The sequence below is a fragment of the Callionymus lyra genome, chromosome 9, assembly GCF_982586985.1.
Source record: "Callionymus lyra chromosome 9, fCalLyr1.hap1.1, whole genome shotgun sequence".
Classification (NCBI taxonomy): Eukaryota; Metazoa; Chordata; class Actinopteri; order Syngnathiformes; family Callionymidae; genus Callionymus; species Callionymus lyra.
Genome location: NC_141826.1, coordinates 28,365,046 through 28,384,629, shown reverse-complemented (window position 1 = coordinate 28,384,629; position 19,584 = coordinate 28,365,046). Strand labels below are relative to the sequence as shown.

The 19,584-nt window shown below is 41.2% G+C and overlaps 3 protein-coding genes and 1 non-coding gene across 6 annotated transcripts in view; 1 reads left to right on the top strand and 3 right to left on the bottom strand.

The window, feature by feature from the left end:
- Positions 1 to 10,685, bottom strand: part of elf1 (E74-like ETS transcription factor 1) — a 43,579-nt gene extending 32,894 nt beyond the window's left edge. The window contains exon 1 of one of the 3 annotated variants that reach the window (XM_087799277.1): positions 10,142 to 10,685. The gene's annotated coding sequence lies outside the window, so the exon portion shown is untranslated. Of the gene's footprint in view, positions 1 to 1,671; positions 1,858 to 10,141 lie in introns of those variants that run through there. The other 2 variants (XM_087799276.1, XM_087799279.1) reach the window with 2 other exon arrangements.
- Positions 10,686 to 11,019: 334 nt separating this feature from the next.
- Positions 11,020 to 11,091, bottom strand: trnae-uuc (transfer RNA glutamic acid (anticodon UUC)). The gene has a single exon. It is a non-coding gene; the product is annotated as a tRNA-Glu (tRNA).
- A 530-nt stretch (positions 11,092 to 11,621) lies between these two features.
- Positions 11,622 to 14,417, top strand: ube2a (ubiquitin-conjugating enzyme E2A (RAD6 homolog)). Its single transcript, XM_087798825.1, has 6 exons — positions 11,622 to 11,808; positions 12,809 to 12,889; positions 13,068 to 13,093; positions 13,436 to 13,525; positions 13,581 to 13,669; positions 13,855 to 14,417. The coding sequence occupies exons 1-6, from the start codon at positions 11,765 to 11,767 to the stop codon at positions 13,981 to 13,983; spliced, it is 459 nt and encodes a 152-aa protein (XP_087654951.1). The 5' UTR covers positions 11,622 to 11,764; the 3' UTR covers positions 13,984 to 14,417.
- A 40-nt stretch (positions 14,418 to 14,457) lies between these two features.
- On the bottom strand, positions 14,458 to 17,569 carry nkrf (NFKB repressing factor). The gene is made up of 4 exons (XM_087798824.1): positions 17,399 to 17,569; positions 17,265 to 17,310; positions 16,905 to 17,025; positions 14,458 to 16,814 (listed from the first exon to the last, which is right to left on the bottom strand). The coding sequence occupies exons 3-4, from the start codon at positions 16,987 to 16,989 to the stop codon at positions 14,683 to 14,685; spliced, it is 2,217 nt and encodes a 738-aa protein (XP_087654950.1). The 5' UTR covers positions 16,990 to 17,025; positions 17,265 to 17,310; positions 17,399 to 17,569; the 3' UTR covers positions 14,458 to 14,682.
- Between the last annotated feature and the right edge of the window lie 2,015 nt (positions 17,570 to 19,584).

The following is a 19,584-nucleotide window of genomic DNA, read 5'->3' as shown; positions in this document are numbered from 1 at the left end:
ACTACCTTAGTTTTCAACATGTGTTCGACTAGAAGAGATTCATGTGATTATTTATACTATAACCATTAATATTACTGTATTTATTTATACTATAACCACTAATATTACTGTATTTATTTATACTATAACCATTAATATTACTGTATTTATTTATACTATAACCACTAATATTACTGTATTTATTTATACTATAACCACTAATATTACTGTATTTATTTATACTATAACCATTAATATTACTGTATTTATTTATACTATAACCACTAATATTACTGTATTTATTTATACTATAACCACTAATATTACTGTATTTATTTATACTATAACTACTAATATTACTGTATTTATTTATACTATAACCATTAATATTACTGTATTTATTTATACTATAACCACTAATATTACTGTATTTATTTATACTATAACCACTAATATTACTGTATTTATTTATACTATAACCATTAATATTACTGTATTTATTTATACTATAACCACTAATATTACTGTATTTATTTATACTATAACCATTAATATTACTGTATTTATTTATACTATAACCACTAATATTACTGTATTTATTTATACTATAACCATTAATATTACTGTATTTATCCAATTTAAAGCCATACTTTTGTTGCGAAGATATATTTCTGATGGTACATTTATTGTGAAATGATGTAGATAAATAAATATATTCTAAATAAACTGCTTAAGTGTCTGTACTTTGAGTTACAAGTGCATGTAAACAATATTTTGTAACGTCTCCAGAATACAGTGAATGTTGTGAGGATCTGATGTCGTCCATCTTGTTTGTACAAACAAATCAAATGTGTTCAAACCTCAAGTAAAAACAAATCAATTATTGTACAAGAAATATACAATAAAAACATTTAGAAAAGTAAAAACAATACATTAAAATATGTGTGTTCAGTGAAATATAAAAGTATGAACACGAGACATAAATAATAAAATATATTCTTCTCTTTTGTTGCTTTTACTCTGTAAAGTATATTTCATCAAAACTACAGTTTAATTGTAACTCAACGATCGTACGAGTGACACGTGTTCGACTCCATCATTCAAACTATTTCAAAGTAAACTGATGTGGTTTTGAACAAACAAACAAACAAACAAACAAACAAACAAACATGTATTGATAAGTTTCTTTCATCTGAAGCCAACATCTCGTCAAGAACATCTTCAAGAGGTTCTTGAGTTTCTCTGAACGTTCTTAAGTTCTTCAGTTTGACTTCAATCACGTGACGATCGACGTCTTTAGAAGAAACTCTGGATGTTGATTCAAACCTGTGAGTTCTTGAGTTCTTCGGTTGTTTTGTTCCGAGAACAACACGAATAAAACCTCATTGTTCAACAAACAGGAAGTTTCTGCTGAAGACAGTTTTGGGGAAGAAGTGAAGGTGGAAGTGCAGCGTCGTGGTTCCAACTTCCCATTAAACGTTTACTGGTCGAGCAACATTGTGATCCAACATCACGACAGAATCAACGGCTCAGAACAACAAGACGCTTGAATGGATGCAGGTTCTGATCCGGTCAAGGTTCCCGCCCTTGTTACACCGAAGTTCCAGCGAACCTTCTCAGGTCCGGTCCGTGAGAACCTGACCAGGGTCAGCCACACAAAGACTCCTGCCGTCACAGACCAGCACGACTCACCTCAGAGACTCGGGTTCGAATGACAGGCTCCATGTTCGAGGGGTTGGACGGACCAATGGGAGCAGGAGCAGCAGTAATCCAGGTGAGGTCGAGGCGAGCGAGACTCAACTGTCGCAGCAGAAGCAGAAGTGAAGCAACTCGTCCTCCCTGTGAGTCACGCAGCAGCGACGCCATTGGCCGAGCAGCTTCAGCCTCACCTGGCCAATGAGCAGGCGGCGTCGGCGCTGAATGCGGAGCTCTTCAGGTGAGCTGCATGGCCGCCTCTGATTGGCCGCTGAGGGGCACGGGGGAGGGGAGCGAGCGAGAGAAGCGAGGGGGCCACACCTTAGAAAGACGACAGACCAGTTCCTCCTGCAGTCAACAGTTGGACAGGTACACACACCTCAGACTTTGACCACACAAAACACACTCAAGTCAGGCAACGACACGTCAGCAGCTGTGGCACTTTAACATGGAGGGCAGTGTAGGGGGCAGTGTAGGGGGCAGTGTAGGGGGGCAGTGTAGGGGGGGAGTGAAGGGGGCAGGGTAGGGGGGGCAGTGTGGGGGGGAGTGTAGGGGGAGTGTAGGGTGGTAGTGAAGGGGGCAGTGTAGGGGGGGCAGTGTAGGGAGGAGTGTAGGGGGGAGTGTAGGGGGGCAGTGTAGGGAGGAGTGTAGGGGGCAGTGTAGGGGGGCAGTGTAGGGAGGAGTGTAGGGGGGAGTGTAGGGGGGCAGTGTAGGGAGGAGTGTAGGGGGCAGTGTAGGGGGGCAGTGTAGGGAGGAGTGTAGGGGGGAGTGTAGGGGGGCAGTGTAGGGAGGAGTGTAGGGGGCAGTGTAGGGGGGCAGTGTGGGGGGAGTGTAGGGTGGTAGTGAAGGGGGCAGGGTAGGGGGGGCAGTGTGGGGGGGGAGTGTAGGGGGAGTGTAGGGGTGCAGGGTAGGGGGGGCAGTGTAGGGGGAGTGTAGGGGGAGAGTGTAGGGGGGCAGGGTAGGGGGGGCAGTGTAGGGGGAGAGTGTAGGGGGAGTGTAGGGGGGTAGTGTAGGGGGGCAGGGTAGGGGGGTAGTGTAGGGGGGCAGGGTAGGGGGGGCAGTGTAGGGGGAGTGTAGGGGTAGTGTAGGGGGGCAGGGTAGGGGGGTAGTGTAGGGGGGGAGTGAAGGGGGGCAGGGTAGGGGGTCAGTGTAGGGGGGAGTGTAGGGAGGGAGTGTAGGGGGGGAGTGAAGGGGGCAGGGTAGGGGGGGCAGTGTAGGGGGGAGTGTAGGGGGAGTGTAGGGGGGCAGGGTAGGGGGGGCAGTGTAGGGAGGAGTGTAGGGGGGAGTGTAGGGAGGCAGCGTAGGGGGGTAGTGTAGGGGGGCAGTGTAGGGAACAGTGTAGGGGGGCAGCGTAGGGGGGCAGTGTAGGGGGTAGTGTAGGGAACAGTGTAGGGGGGCAGGGTAGGGGGGGCAGTGTAGGGAGGAGTATAGGGGGGAGTGTAGGGAGGCAGCGTAGGGGGGTAGTGTAGGGGGGCAGTGTAGGGGATAGTGTAGGGAACAGTGTAGGGGGTAGTGTAGGGAGGCAGCGTAGGGGGGCAGTGTAGGGGGGGGCGTGTATAGGGGGGAGTGTAGGTGGGTAGTTTAAGGGGGGCAGTGTAGGGGGGCAGGGTAGGGGGGGCAGTGTAGGGAGGAGTGTAGGGGGGAGTGTAGGGGGGCAGGGTAGGGGGGCAGGGTAGGGGGGCAGGGTAGGGGGGCAGTGTAGGGGGGCAGGGTAGGGGGGGTTGTGCCTGAAGCAAGTTATAAAAGAAACTGAACAATGTTTGACCAACAACAGATTGAAGCCATTTTGTGTTAAAAGGAAAAACTCTCATTAAACTCTTCATCTTCGTCACAAACTCTTCATCGAGACTCAATTGAATTATTATATAAACTTAAGTTCAGCTGAAACGTTTTTCTGAGAATCTTAACTTTACAAAAGATTATATTTAGACATTTAAACTTAAAAAATGTACAACATGAAATAAACCATTGAATTGTTTAGAAAAGTTAAAAAAAAGCAGGTTTTACTAGCGATGACTCGTGTTTACAGCAACACACAGATGTGATGACATCATCAGTAAGATAGTGATGACATCATCAGTAAGATAGTGATGACATCATCACTAAGATAGTGATGACATCATCACTAAGATGGTGGGATCATGACTCGGGTCACATGCTCTTGAGCAGCACAAGATGAGGTTACAGGTGGAATTTCCCTCTTCTCGTCTTTCCTGCTGCGTCTGGCGTCGAGTGTGACGCGAACACAGAAGATCATCATCAGCACAAGTTCTTCTTCTCGTCGAAGAGGAAGTTTCTCACTTTTTATTCTCCTTTCTTTGACTCACTTCCCGCCTTTTTTAATGCGTTTGTTTTGCTGAACGACATGAATGTCGCCCCCTCGTGGTCAGTGGTGGAGCATCAATTATTCAGAGTAACAAACATCATCATATTTAAAGTGATATATTCACTCAGTTTGTTCTTCATTCATCCTGCAGTTGACCTTCATCCTGCTGCGAAGGTCATTCACACTTTTGTAGAAACATGAGAAATATTTGAGAGAAGAAAAGAGACGAAAAGACAAAGTTGTATCAAGAAAGAAAGTTTTAAGGGAAATATTTAACACTTTTTAATATGTATTTGTGTCAAGAGTGTGTTGATGTCTCGATATATAGTGATAGTGTAGAAACAAGGATACAGTATATGTGTAAGTAAGTAAGTAAGAGATGTGTAGTATTGTCCAGTACTTGACTCTGGTGTTGTGATAGTGTAGTAACAAGTATATATGTGTAGTATTGTCCAGTACTTGACTCTGGTGTTGTGATAGTGTAGTAACAAGTATATATGTGTAGTATTGTCCAGTACTTGACTCTGGTGTTGTGATAGTGTAGTAACAAGTATATATGTGTAGTATTGTCCAGTACTTGACTCTGGTGTTGTGATAGTGTAGTAACAAGTATATATGTGTAGTATTGTCCAGTACTTGACTCTGGTGTTGTGATACTGTAGTAACAAGTATATATGTGTAGTATTGTCCAGTACTTGACTCTGGTGTTGTGATAGTGTAGTAACAAGTATATATGTGTAGTATTATCAAGTATTTGACTCTGGTGTTGTGATAGTGTAGTAACAAGTATATATGTGTAGTATTATCAAGTATTTGACTCTGGTGTTGTGATAGTGTAGTAACAAGTATATATGTGTAGTATTGTCCAGTATTTGACTCTGGTGTTGTGATAGTGTAGTAACAAGTATATATGTGTAGTATTGTCCAGTACTTGACTCTGGTGTTGTGATAGTGTAGTAACAAGTATATATGTGTAGTATTGTCCAGTACTTGACTCTGGTGTTGTGATACTTTAGTAACAAGCATACATGTGTAGTATTGTCCAGTACTTGACTCTGGTGTTGTGATAGTGTAGTAACAAGTATATATGTGTAGTATTGTCCAGTATTTGACTCTGGTGTTGTGATAGTGTAGTAACAAGTATATATGTGTAGTATTGTCCAGTACTTGACTCTGGTGTTGTGATAGTGTAGTAACAAGTATATATGTGTAGTATTGTCCAGTACTTGACTCTGGTGTTGTGATACTTTAGTAACAAGTATATATGTGTAGTATTGTCCAGTACTTGACTCTGGTGTTGTGATACTTTAGTAACAAGCATACATGTGTAGTATTGTCCAGTACTTGACTCTGGTGTTGTGATACTTTAGTAACAAGCATACATGTGTAGTATTGTCCAGTACTTGACTCTGGTGTTGTGATAGTGTAGTAACAAGTATATATGTGTAGTATTGTCCAGTACTTGACTCTGGTGTTGTGATAGTGTAGTAACAAGTATATATGTGTAGTATTGTCCAGTACTTGACTCTGGTGTTGTGATAGTGTAGTAACAAGTATATATGTGTAGTATTGTCCAGTACTTGACTCTGGTGTTGTGATAGTGTAGTAACAAGTATATATGTGTAGTATTGTCCAGTACTTGACTCTGGTGTTGTGATAGTGTAGTAACAAGTATATATGTGTAGTATTGTCCAGTACTTGACTCTGGTGTTGTGATACTGTAGTAACAAGTATATATGTGTAGTATTGTCCAGTACTTGACTCTGGTGTTGTGATAGTGTAGTAACAAGTATATATGTGTAGTATTATCAAGTATTTGACTCTGGTGTTGTGATAGTGTAGTAACAAGTATATATGTGTAGTATTATCAAGTATTTGACTCTGGTGTTGTGATAGTGTAGTAACAAGTATATATGTGTAGTATTGTCCAGTATTTGACTCTGGTGTTGTGATAGTGTAGTAACAAGTATATATGTGTAGTATTGTCCAGTACTTGACTCTGGTGTTGTGATAGTGTAGTAACAAGTATATATGTGTAGTATTGTCCAGTACTTGACTCTGGTGTTGTGATACTTTAGTAACAAGCATACATGTGTAGTATTGTCCAGTACTTGACTCTGGTGTTGTGATAGTGTAGTAACAAGTATATATGTGTAGTATTGTCCAGTATTTGACTCTGGTGTTGTGATACTGTAGTAACAAGTATATATGTGTAGTATTGTCCAGTACTTGACTCTGGTGTTGTGATAGTGTAGTAACAAGTATATATGTGTAGTATTGTCCAGTACTTGACTCTGGTGTTGTGATACTTTAGTAACAAGCATACATGTGTAGTATTGTCCAGTACTTGACTCTGGTGTTGTGATACTTTAGTAACAAGCATACATGTGTAGTATTGTCCAGTACTTGACTCTGGTGTTGTGATACTTTAGTAACAAGCATACATGTGTAGTATTGTCCAGTACTTGACTCTGGTGTTGTGATAGTGTAGTAACAAGTATATATGTGTAGTATTGTCCAGTACTTGACTCTGGTGTTGTGATAGTGTAGTAACAAGTATATATGTGTAGTATTGTCCAGTACTTGACTCTGGTGTTGTGATAGTGTAGTAACAAGTATATATGTGTAGTATTGTCCAGTACTTGACTCTGGTGTTGTGATAGTGTAGTAACAAGTATATATGTGTAGTATTGTCCAGTACTTGACTCTGGTGTTGTGATAGTGTAGTAACAAGTATATATGTGTAGTATTGTCCAGTACTTGACTCTGGTGTTGTGATAGTGTAGTAACAAGTATATATGTGTAGTATTGTCCAGTACTTGAATCTGGTGTTGTGATAGTGTAGTAACAAGTATATATGTGTAGTATTGTCCAGTACTTGACTCTGGTGTTGTGATAGTGTAGTAACAAGTATATATGTGTAGTATTGTCCAGTACTTGACTCTGGTGTTGTGATAGTGTAGTAACAAGTATATATGTGTAGTATTGTCCTGTACTTGACTCTGGTGTTGTGATAGTGTAGTAACAAGTATATATGTGTAGTATTGTCCAGTACTTGACTCTGGTGTTGTGATAGTGTAGTAACAAGTATATATGTGTAGTATTGTCCAGTACTTGACTCTGGTGTTGTGATAGTGTAGTAACAAGTATATATGTGTAGTATTGTCCAGTATTTGAATCTGGTGTTGTGATAGTGTAGTAACAAGTATATATGTGTAGTATTGTCCAGTAGTTGACTCTGGTGTTGTGATAGTGTAGTAACAAGTATATATGTGTAGTATTGTCCAGTACTTGACTCTGGTGTTGTGATAGTGTAGTAACAAGTATATATGTGTAGTATTGTCCAGTACTTGACTCTGGTGTTGTGATAGTGTAGTAACAAGTATATATGTGTAGTATTGTCCAGTATTTGAATCTGGTGTTGTGATAGTGTAGTAACAAGTATATATGTGTAGTATTGTCCAGTAGTTGACTCTGGTGTTGTGATAGTGTAGTAACAAGTATATATGTGTAGTATTGTCCAGTACTTGACTCTGGTGTTGTGATAGTGTAGTAACAAGTATATATGTGTAGTATTGTCCAGTACTTGACTCTGGTGTTGTGACAGTGTAGTAACAAGTATATATGTGTAGTATTGTCCAGTACTTGACTCTGGTGTTGTAGTATTTTCAGACCACATGACTCTTGACGAAGTCGTAACTACTTTCATTTGTTTTCAAACCAAAATATGTCCAAACATCAGCTTTAAAAGCTGCTGGAATCACTGTATCCTCTCGTCCTCAGTCAACATTCTTCCTTTAGCTGTGGAGGACGTAACGACTGCTGCCAACTAGAGGCCGGAGGTTTATTTGCAACGGAAAAAATGTCCATGTGTGTAAAGTATTAATTGAAATACGAACCATGAAAGAAATGTGATGAAAATAAAAATGCTTTTTCTTTCATGGAAATGTTTCATTATTTGTTCAGAAAAGTCTCTTGATTTTGTCTAAAACGTTGAACCTCTAGATGTTCCTCTGAACGAATGTTCACATGGAAGAATAAGAAGAAGATTTTCTCTCATCAGTGGAAAAGCTGCTGTGAAACTGGAGATGTTGGTTGTAAATAGAATCAAAGCTTCTTCCTCGTCCAGTCGATCAATACTCAGCAGCCATTAAGACGCATCTGGGATCAGAACCAGAGTCTGACGAGGAGCTCGAGCATCATGGACTCTTGCTCAAGAGCACTGAGGCAGCTCGGAACGAACAACAGCATCATGAGACCACGAGGGAGAAGTTGAACCACAAACTGGTTTTGTTGCTCATGATGTTGACTCGAGTATATTTGGAGAGTCATGGGAAAACTGTGAGGGAGGGGCCTGGAGGGTGAGGGGTTGTCGGGTCGAATCCTGAGGGTCTTGTCTGGACCAGCAGAGATGAGTTTGAGCTCAGATGTGTCAACAAACAACTTCAGTTTTCTTTAATATATTCCAGTATAGTTATAAATATAGTCCAGTATATCAGTAAATATAGTCCAGTACATCAGTAAATATATTCCAGTATATTTATAAATATATTCCAGTACATCAGTAAATATATTCCAGTATATCAGTAAATATATTAGTAAATATATTCCAGTATATTAGTATATATATTCCAGTATATTTGTAAATATATTCCAGTATATTACTAAATATATTCCAGTATATCAGTAAATATATTCCAGTATATCAGTAAATATATCCCAGTATATCAGTAAATATATTCCAGTAAATTAGTAAATATATTCCAGTACAATAGTAAATATATTAGTAAATACATTCCAGTATATTAGTAAATATATTCCAGTATATCAGTAAATATAAATATATTAGTAAATATATTAGTAAGTATATCAGTAAATATATTCCAGTATATCAGTAAATATATTGAAGTGCAATAATAAATATATTAGTAAATATATTCCAGTATATCAGTAAATATATTAGTAAATATATTCCAGTATATCAGTAAATATATTAGTAAGTATATCAGTAAATATATTCCAGTATATCAGTAAATATATTCCAGTACAATAGTAAGTATATTAGTAAATATATTAGTAAGTATTTTAGTAAGTATATTATTAAATATATTCCAATATATTAGTAAATATATTCCAGTACAATAGTAAATATATTTGTAAATATATTCCAGTATATCAGTAAATATATTCCAGTACAATAGTAAGTATATTAGTAAATATATTAGTAAGTATTTTATTAAATATATTCCAATATATTAGTAAATATGTTCCAGTACAATAGTAAATATATTAGTAAGTATATTAGTAAATATATTAGTAAATATATTAGTAAGTATATTTGTCGACGCAGCAGCTCTCAATAATCTAAGAAGTTCAAAGAAGTTTTAAACTTGACGCTGCAGTTCATCAGTGAAGTTACGTCGTGAAGACTCAAGACCGTCAGTCACATGACAGTCACATGACAGTCACATGACAGTCACATGACAGTCACATGACAGTCACATGACAGTCACATGACCGCTGAGGGACACAACTATGCAGCCTGGAGGTCATTCATCCTCACATGAGTTGAATCATGATCTTCTAGCTGAGCTTAGCTCGACCAGTGTCAACACAGAAGCATGTTGAGATGTTTGGACCATCAGAGAAGTTACATTCATGAGACTTTACATGCAGCTTTGAAGCAGCAAGAGAAGATAAGATAAGATTAGATAAGATTAGATTAGATAAGATAAAAGAAGAGAAGAGAAGAGAAGTGAGATGATGTAGAAGAAGAAATATCAGATGAAATCTGTCAATCACTTGAGAGAAAGTTTGACATGTTCAGGTCAACTCGTCTCTCTGACCTCCCGACTAGCTGGGACGTTGTAGATCATTTCTCAGCACATTCTGGAGATACCAGAGTGTGCTGGAGTGAGACGAGAAGTTAATGTTTCACAGAAGTTTCATTTCTCTTCACGTTCGTCTACAGAACCAGCAGAACAAGTCCCAGTTCTAGGTCCGCCCCGTGGATCCTACCCTGTGGACCTTCACCTCAAACACCAGAGGATCCTGACAAACACCTTCTCAAGACCAGAGAGAACTTCAAGTGTAGTTCAAGTGTGACCAGAGCTTCTAGTGAGGAGATCAGATGAAACTCACCCTGTTGTCCTCAGAGCAGCTTCACTGGAGACACAATAATCCTCATGTTCCTCCATCACCAGAACCTGCTCCACCATCAGCTCCTGACACCAGCCTCTCCGGCGAAGACTGGAGCGTGTGTGTGTGTGTGAGAGAGCGTGTGTGTGTGAGAGAGAGCGTGTGTGTGTGTGTGTGCGCGTGTGTGTGTGTGTGTGTGTGTGTTTGGGGGGAATTCCTCGCAGTCACATTTTCCTGGGAAGTGATTGGCTCCAGACCAAGGTTCTCCTGTAGGTCGTCAGAGGTTCTGGTTTCAGTTCAGAAAAAGTGAAACGATGTTTGATCCAAAAAACTCCCAGAATTCTCTGCTGTTGACGGAAAGTTACGTCCATCCCAGTGACGTCATGCCAGTGACGTCAGCTCAGAGGAACGAAGGAAAACAAGAGTCGAAAGTTTGAAGCGACTTGAAGACGAAGGACGAGGATCTTGTGGGATCTCCTGGGATCTCCTGGGATCTCCTGGATCTCTTCAGGACGAGTGTCTTCTGGTCCAACATCTGAGGATCTTCTCCGCATCTTCCGGGTTGTTCCAGCGCACGAGCTCCTCCGCGGGCGGGGTTTCGATAAAACACTGATCATCTTTAAATCAATGTCACTAAAGTGAAATATTAACTTGATTATTATTAAAGTTAATATAAACAAACCATTTACACTCAAAGAAATGTGATTCAATTTTAAGTTACATTGCTTTGTTTCATCGTAATAATTATATTTATGTTTACTCTCAGCAAAAGTCAGATCGACGACATCCTAACTCAAACAGAAAGTACAAAATATTTACCATTTAGTTAAAAAACAAACTAATTTAAGATAAATAAAAGATTTAAAGATAATAAAAAGTAGTTCCCATACCGGGAGTCGAACCCGGGCCGCCTGGGTGAAAACCAGGAATCCTAACCGCTAGACCATATGGGAGCGTTGATGTTTTACCTGAAACATACGTATTAGAACTATATCCTCTATATTCTGTTTCGCTTTATGTTTGTCTTAAATATTTCAGGATCCATGAATGTTCTTTTCTAATTAATCTTTAGATTAAAGCTGTTAAATATCATCCACTGCTCGTCCAATGGCAGCTAAGAAGTGTTTCAAAAGCAACTTCCACCTGATGAAACAATTGGTAGATTATTTTTTCATTATGAAAAATATCGTTTTACTTTTTCATATTTTTAACAACGTCAAGGAATAATTTAAACTATAAACTAAGAACAAGATAAGATTAAACATGTGACGTCATCACTCCGGGATGACTTAAGTGTACAAACGGGGGTCAAACATTTAGTAAATATAACCACATGGATTACGTCTCAATACTGTGACGTCATTTGACTTCTGTCTCCGTGTCGTGGTGATCGTGACGTGTTAGTTTGTCCAGGATGTTGGACACGTTGGACACGCTTGACGTTTGACGTCCCCTGTTCCTACCTGACGTGGTATCGCCCGGACTCTGGCCCGGCCAGGCTAACATCTGACGAGCTAGCGAGTCGCTGGCGCTGCTTTTTACAGTAAAACACCGAACAAATCGACATTTAATCCGCGCTCAGATCCTCCAGTTTATGTTCGCGTCACACATCATCCTCTGAGCAACATGTCAACTCCGGCGAGACGACGTTTAATGAGAGACTTTAAACGGTAAGTGGAAGAAAACAGCCATTAGCTGAAGCTAACATTAGCAAAAGACAACTAGCGTCAGCTTGAGTGTGATTGAAAAACACCTGAACATTAACAAGATAATATACAAAGATCTCTCCACTTATTTGAGTAAATATATATATATATATATAAACTGGTAGAATCTTCCGAGCCGATATAACTACACGAGCATGATAGTTTGAGGTTATAGGGCAACAGTCGTGTTGTCTTCTCTGGTTCACCAACTTAAAGTCTTTATTTAATCTCATCACAAATAAACAAACAACAATTTATCATCCTTTTAAAAGTTACTTTTGACTGTGATGACGTCAACAGGTGTCGAAGAGCTAGAAACAAAGATGTTCCCAGGTCTGAGTGAAATCTATTATTATTATTATTATTATGTATTATAACACATTGATCCTGTGAGGTTAAGATGTTTTAGTTTTAGATGAATGGCACCATGGTTACCTTCAGGTGTGAACACCTGTCTCTGTAGCAACTGTTGAGGTTCATGACTCTGAGGAACATCAACGATCCTCACTCCTTATATTCTTCATATCTCAGGGATATTGTTGTGTTTTCTGTCTCATTTACAAACAAAACGTACTTAATTTGAAATGATCTCTAGAGTTGGTCGTTTCCTGTCATGTGACTTGTTCTGACCTCTGACTTGAAGCTTATCTGGACTTTAAGCACAGAATTAGCCCAATTGAAAGATAAAGACACAAAATAACCTTTTAAGTTTCCTGCCCGATCTTAATTGTTTACGAATACTTGTTTGATTCAGATATTTTACACCTGTGCTAGTTATAATGTTGAGTGATGTTTAAATAGAGCAAACTTAAACTACTCTTTTCTATTTACTAAAAGAAACTGTTCACCATAACAACACTATCTTTACATGTTTACATGACACATGAGTTCAGTGATATTGAAGGCAAGAATGTAAACATCTGTAAACTAATCTAAAGGTGTTTGTTGTCCTCTGTGGGCTCAGGCTGCAGGAAGACCCTCCTGCAGGGGTCAGTGGGGCTCCTTCAGAAAACAATATCATGGTATGGAATGCTGTCATTTTTGGGTAAGTTGCCTCCACGTGTCTCGTATTGATGATAAAACCAGTGAAGTCAGTAAATATGAGGAACATGTGACTTCAAGAAGATCATTTACGCTAGAACAGATTTAAAATATCAAAATATCATGTTTGAAGCTTGAAGTTAAACTTTTCTCATAATGTATCAAACGTTTTGACCTTTCAGACCAGAAGGAACACCCTTTGAAGATGGTAAGTGAACATCCTTGTGTTTGTCTACTTGTGGAAGAATACAGATATTATCAAGTATATTATTTGTATTTATTACTTTTGAAATATGTTTGTTAAATCACTTAAAGTTAAAGGCAACTTACTGTGTCTTGCAGTTATTGTTGTTTAAAAAAAAATGGCATCAACAGGATGAATAAACTGTTGTTGATCTATTTTTCAATTTAGAAAAATAAAATCTGAACTGAATCCAAACCAACATCAGAAATCAAAGGATCATGTGATTTCTGCTCCTACACGCCGTGGTCATCATCAGTGTCCAGTTCATGTGTGTTCTCTCATCTAATCCCTCTTCTCGTCCACCAGGGACTTTCAAACTGACCATTGAATTCACAGAAGAATATCCAAATAAACCACCAACAGTGCGATTTGTCTCCAAAATGTTTCATCCAAATGGTGAGAATTGATGAAAGCTGCGACTCCTGGTCACTGACCTGCTGTTGTGTCTCAGTGTACGCCGACGGCAGCATATGCTTAGACATCCTCCAGAACCGATGGAGTCCCACCTACGACGTCTCGTCCATCTTAACTTCTATACAGGTGAGTCTTGCTTACAGACATGTTGCGGTTTTATAAACCCGTGGCGACATCTAGCGGTGATCATGTAGATTGCAACATGCATAAAACAAGCGTTAACGTCCCAGTTACTGCAGTCACACGTTTTAACTGTTCAGAACTTATTTGAATACCTGACCAACAACATTCCAAATGCTTCTCTGTTCTAGTCTCTACTGGACGAGCCGAACCCAAACAGTCCCGCCAACAGCCAGGCGGCGCAGCTGTACCAGGAGAACAAGCGCGAGTACGAGAAGAGGGTTTCTGCTATAGTTGAACAGAGCTGGCGCGACTGTTGACCTGCAGCCCAGGAAACACATGAAGAACACTGATCTTAACACTTGTATCCTCCTCAGTATATCGGCCCGTTGCTGTTGCTTGGTTTGTACGCTGTCGTGTTGTAGCGTCTTCACGGCGCTGTTGTCTGGCAACGGTTGAGAGTTGTTGTACCTTGTTATATTCGGGTTACTTGTTACACACCCCTTGTTTTTTTACTCCAAGAGTTTTGCAGAGGAAGCTGATTTGATTCTTGTGGTTTACATTGACAAAGTCTCAGATTCTTGCTTCATAAAGTGAACCATTCACCACATATATCCAACTTACACCATGATTTACTAACGTTGACGTTTGAATTTATAGAGAATACTTCATAGGACGGCGTCTGCACTCAGTGGTGACCCACGTAACAAATTGTACATTCTATTGTAAATAAAAATCAATCTACAAAAAAAAAGATTGCACTTTCTTGGGTTGAGAATCATCAAGACTCGGGATTGACATGAGTTTTTATTTCAGCACTAAAGCTTTGAAACACAACAGACACCTGTACACACAACACACCTGACGACAGATTCCACAGATGCGACTCAAATTCAATCAGAGAAGCCCGAGTCTGTTGGACTTCGGAAACGGAAGTGTAAACATCAGAGTCTCGGCTCAGGAATGACAGACGTTGATGACTTTGTCACGGAGTTGTGAGCAGTGATTGACAGATGTCTTCAGTGCGACGCCTGAGGTTTGATGAGTTCATAGCGTCCAACTTGACCTTCCTGAAGCAGCTGCCCGATCAGCTGATCTTTGCAGACTTTACGACTGACCACGAGAAACCGTTTATTTCCCTGTCCGTATGATTTACTCCGTAAACCGTACTTCAAGCAAACCACGTGGACCTGCTTGCGCTCATCGTTGGCGAGATCGTTGGAGAAGCGGAGGTCGTCATGGCGATCAGAACAGGCATAGTTACGAATGATTGTCTCGACGTCGCGCTTCGTCACCTGATGTATACTTTTGCCGGCGTCCATTCCCAAACCTTCTCGAGAAAACTTCTCCTTTACCTTGATGGGCTCCGAGATCCCCTCGCCGTCCCGGCCCAGACCTCCACCTTTCCAGCCCATCTTGCGCAGCAACTTGTTCCCGATGTTGTCTTCCTTGATCTCCTGCTTTGCGGACTCCACGCTAGAGCGAGCCATTATCTGGAAGCGTGAGATGGCGTCAGGCTCCAGTTCCCGGTTCACCTTCGATTTCACGACGGCCTGCGTCTGTTTCAAGGTCTTCACAGCTTCTGCTGCCGCGATGCTCTTCACCCTCTTCTTGTCTCCCTCTCCAGACGCCACGAACTGTCCGTCAAGATAAACGTCACACTTCCAACTGGATTCTGACAGGACGGAGAAGGTGTACTCGGCTTGGACCTTGTTGAACTGAGCCGTGTCGTTGATGATGCAGATGGAGTTTTGAGAATTCTCCAGGATGACCAACTCATCAAGACACTGCTTCTTGTTCTGCAGCCCAACCCCACCAGAGTCCGACTGCTCTCCTGAGTTCTTCTGCTCCAGCTGCCTCGCGGCCTGGTTCATACGCAGCTTGTTCACAGCCTTCTGTGCGGCAGAATGTTTGGAGCTCTTCTTGCTCCCCATGGCCTGAGCCACCAGCATCCCCTGCACGTACACGCTGCACCGGAAAGCATTCAGGACCGGCTCAAAAAAATAATCAACTTTCATGCGATTGAATGTTGCGGAATTGTTGAGAATGCAAATGGCATCGAAGGCGTTGTCCTTCACGATGAACTCTGTCCAGGGCTTCCTTCCATCCACTCCATGTTGGTTCTTGGTGCAAAGTGCAGGTTTTTCCTCCAGACTGCGGATCAGAGGCAGGAACTCTGGCGTGGGGTTGTGACATTGACACACCACCATGTCGTTGAACACGGTCTGTCGGTACCGACGCTGCACGACACGGACCTCGACTGCTCTCTGGAAGAGTTTCACCGCCTGTTCGGACGCTCGATCCCTCGCCCCGTTCTTGCTGCCGGAGTACGCCGTGGCCAGATACACGTTCTGACATCGCAGTTCGCAGGCGTAGCCGTCTGAAGGGAGCTTCCTGTTCTTGGGAAGATCATACAGAGGTATGTTCCTCAAGTTGACGTAGATGTACTCGGGGTTGGTCTTGCAGGCTTGGATGCTGCGACTCAACATCAAGTTGTAATTCGGGGATTCAGATCCGGTGATTAAAACAGGGTTTCTCAAAGCTTCACTCAGGGAGGACGCGACACTGGTAACAAGACGATGCATCTCATCCAACAAGGACTGAGGAAACTGAACAAGTTGTGCTGAGCTGACGGGTCCGCTGGGGTCCGGCCTGTCCATCGTCCTGCTGGAGGACGGCTGCTCTTGCTGACCGTAGCCCTGACGCCCTGAAGTGAATGATCTGTTGCCGCCGCCGTGTCCATTGTAATGATGCGGCTGATGGGAGTCATGGTTGCGGGAGCTTTGGGTTTCATACTTTGTTGTGTAATCCATCTGTGTTCTTGCAATAAAGTTAGGTCTTCGACCTCCGTAACCCGGCGCACCCGCAGTCCCATAACCAAAGTCTCTGTCGTGCTGCGACCTTCTGTTGCTGCCCCAAGAGTCGGAACCGTACGGTTTGGACCGGTCAGTCCTGTGAGGGACGGAACCTTGTGTGCTGGAGGAGGAGGAGGAGAGGTTCCATTCCAAGTTTCTGGACGTATATGACTCGCTTCTCCGGGATTCTTTATTGTTCTCCTTCTCATCGTTGTGGCCTCCGCTCACAAACTGCACCGGCTCGAATCGAGGTCTCGAACCGAACTGGGACGACGGCATCGCTCGAGGATCCTCAGCTGTAGCAACAATAACATGAGTTTGGGTCATTAAGCACAACTGGTGAATCTGAGGAACAAAATGAAAAGTGTTGACATGAAGGTACTCACTGCCATCAGCAAAACGTCTTCTCTTAGCCTCGGAACACAGACTTGGTTCGTAGAAGGACATGTTTCCTCTGGTCCACTGAGCCATGGTCAGTTGTCATCTACCACACCTGAGCTGACATACCTGGGAACCAGCATCGCAAAAACTTAAATAAATGTCTGCTGAGCATAGAACGCTTGGACTAAAAATCGAACTCAAGTGAATCAGAAATATGACACTTATATTATATATTTCTGTGTCTTCATCAAACTTGTCAATCACGGGCCTCAGTGGCGCAGTGACTCAATAGCTTTAGCTTCAAACACTAACACGTGGACTTTAAAACATAACATTCTGAATTTCGAGGTCAACCCGTTTCTTACGTTTGCTTTCAGACCTTGTCTTCACAAGCCGGGTGTGGTGTCGTACCTGCGGATACAAACAATGCTTATATATACGATTATTGTTGTTGTGGTTTACGTTAACAAGCTAACGTTGTTAGCTCTGGCTAGCTTACCTTCACTAAACCTGCTCAACAGCCATTCCTATGCGGTGGAGGCAACATCAGGTGGAAACATGCGGTTTAATGTTCACAAACATCACCAATAACTGCCCAAAACAACGGAAACGACGAGTTTAACGTTATTCTGGAGCTCAGGATGGCGACACAGCAGTGATCCGTGTTAAGTTAAAATCATAACGACTTCTTCCGGTTGTGTGACCCAGACGGAACTCGAAGAAGAAAACGAACTATTTATTTTTTACAAGAATATCATTGTTCTCTGTTTCAACGGTGACTCAACGATGTTATTTCAAGCACCATTCTACGGCGTATAGAAATCGAATTATCCGTGAGCCGCACATTTAATTAATATTTGCGCGAATATTAAAGAAGTTTGTTTTGAAAGGCATAACAGGAAGCTCTAGTCTATCCGTGTCTTGGAGCGGCGGAAGTTGATCACCATTTTAAAACAAGTTGAAATAACGTGACAAAACAAAACGATTAAGATTTTGATAAATATGACCGAAAATAACGTCGAATAATGTCAAAAGAAGAGAGATCAATAAACAAGAATAAAGAAATGCATAAAAGACGTAAAAAGTGTTTTGACAACTGTGTAAAACACATTGAATAAATAAAATGTGACTTAAAAACTTCCATCACTGACAGACATGAACAGATGATCTAATGTCTGGGAGATAAAGTTAATCAATAATATAAATGATCAAGTTCACACATCAAGTCACATTTTTATGTTGGTCAACATCAGACTCAGAAATCTGGACGAACGAGAGGTTACGAGAGTCTATTATGACGTAATAATGGCTTCACTCCTCCTCCAGCTGTAATCACGCTTTTTTATACAACAAGTCCCTTGGAGGTGGAGACCACTGTGACCAATCACAGCAGAGTGGGTGTGGCTATGATCAACAAGATTTAATCTCCAGAAAAACTGAAGTGTTTTCAGTGGGCGGAGCTTAAGATCATTTTCTAATGTTAATATTTCAATGAAAAGAGAGTTTTGTACAAACACACACTGATGATACAATAGAGTCACACATCACAACAACACACACACACTGATGATACAATAGAGTCACACATCACAACAACACACACACACTGATGATACAATAGAGTCACACATCACAACAACAACACACACAGTGATGATACAATAGAGTCACACATCACAGCAACACACACACACTGATGATACAATAGAGTCACACATCACAACAACACACACACACTGATGATACAATAGAGTCACACATCACAACAACACACACACTGATGATACAATAGAGTCACACATCACAACAACACACACACTGATGATACAATAGAGTCACACATCACAACAACACACACAGAGGATACAATAGAGTCACACATCACAACAACACACACTGAGGATACAATAGAGTCACACATCACAACAACACACACTGAGGATACAATAGAGTCACACATCAACACACACACTGATGATACAATAGAGTCACACATCACAACAACACACACACTGATGATACAATAGAGTCACACATCACAGCAACACACACACACTGATGATACAATAGAGTCACACATCACAACAACACACACACTGAGGATACAATAGAGTCACACATCACAACAACACACACTGAGGATACAATAGAGTCACACATCACAACAACACACACTGAGGATACAATAGAGTCACGCATCACAACAACACACACTGATGATACAATAGAGTCACACATCACAACAACACACACTGAAGATACAATAGAGTCACACATCACAACAACACACACACTGATGATACAATAGAGTCACACATCACAACAACACACACACTGAGGATACAATAGAGTCACACATCACAACAACAGACACTGAGGATACAATAGAGTCACACATCACAACAACACACACTGAGGATACAACAGAGTCACACATCAACACACACACTGATGATACAATAGAGTCACACATCACAACAACACACACACTGATGATACAATAGAGTCGCACATCACAGCAACACACACACACTGATGATACAATAGAGTCACACATCACAACAACACACACACTGAGGATACAATAGAGTCACACATCACAACAACACACACTGAGGATACAATAGAGTCACACATCACAACAACACACACTGAGGATACAATAGAGTCACACATCACAACAAC

Excerpts from the sequence above, each read along its gene's own strand:
- nkrf (XM_087798824.1), bottom strand. The coding sequence starts at position 16,989 with ATGGCTCAGTGGACCAGAGGAAACATGTCCTTCTACGAACCAAGTCTG. Across the intron at positions 16,815-16,904 it reads AAGACGTTTTGCTGATGGCA|CTGAGGATCCTCGAGCGATG; the intron begins GTGAGTACCTTC and ends TTGTTGCTACAG.
- ube2a (XM_087798825.1), top strand. The coding sequence starts at position 11,765 with ATGTCAACTCCGGCGAGACGACGTTTAATGAGAGACTTTAAACG. Across the intron at positions 12,890-13,067 it reads TGGAATGCTGTCATTTTTGG|ACCAGAAGGAACACCCTTTG; the intron begins GTAAGTTGCCTC and ends TTGACCTTTCAG. Across the intron at positions 13,670-13,854 it reads CCATCTTAACTTCTATACAG|TCTCTACTGGACGAGCCGAA; the intron begins GTGAGTCTTGCT and ends TCTCTGTTCTAG.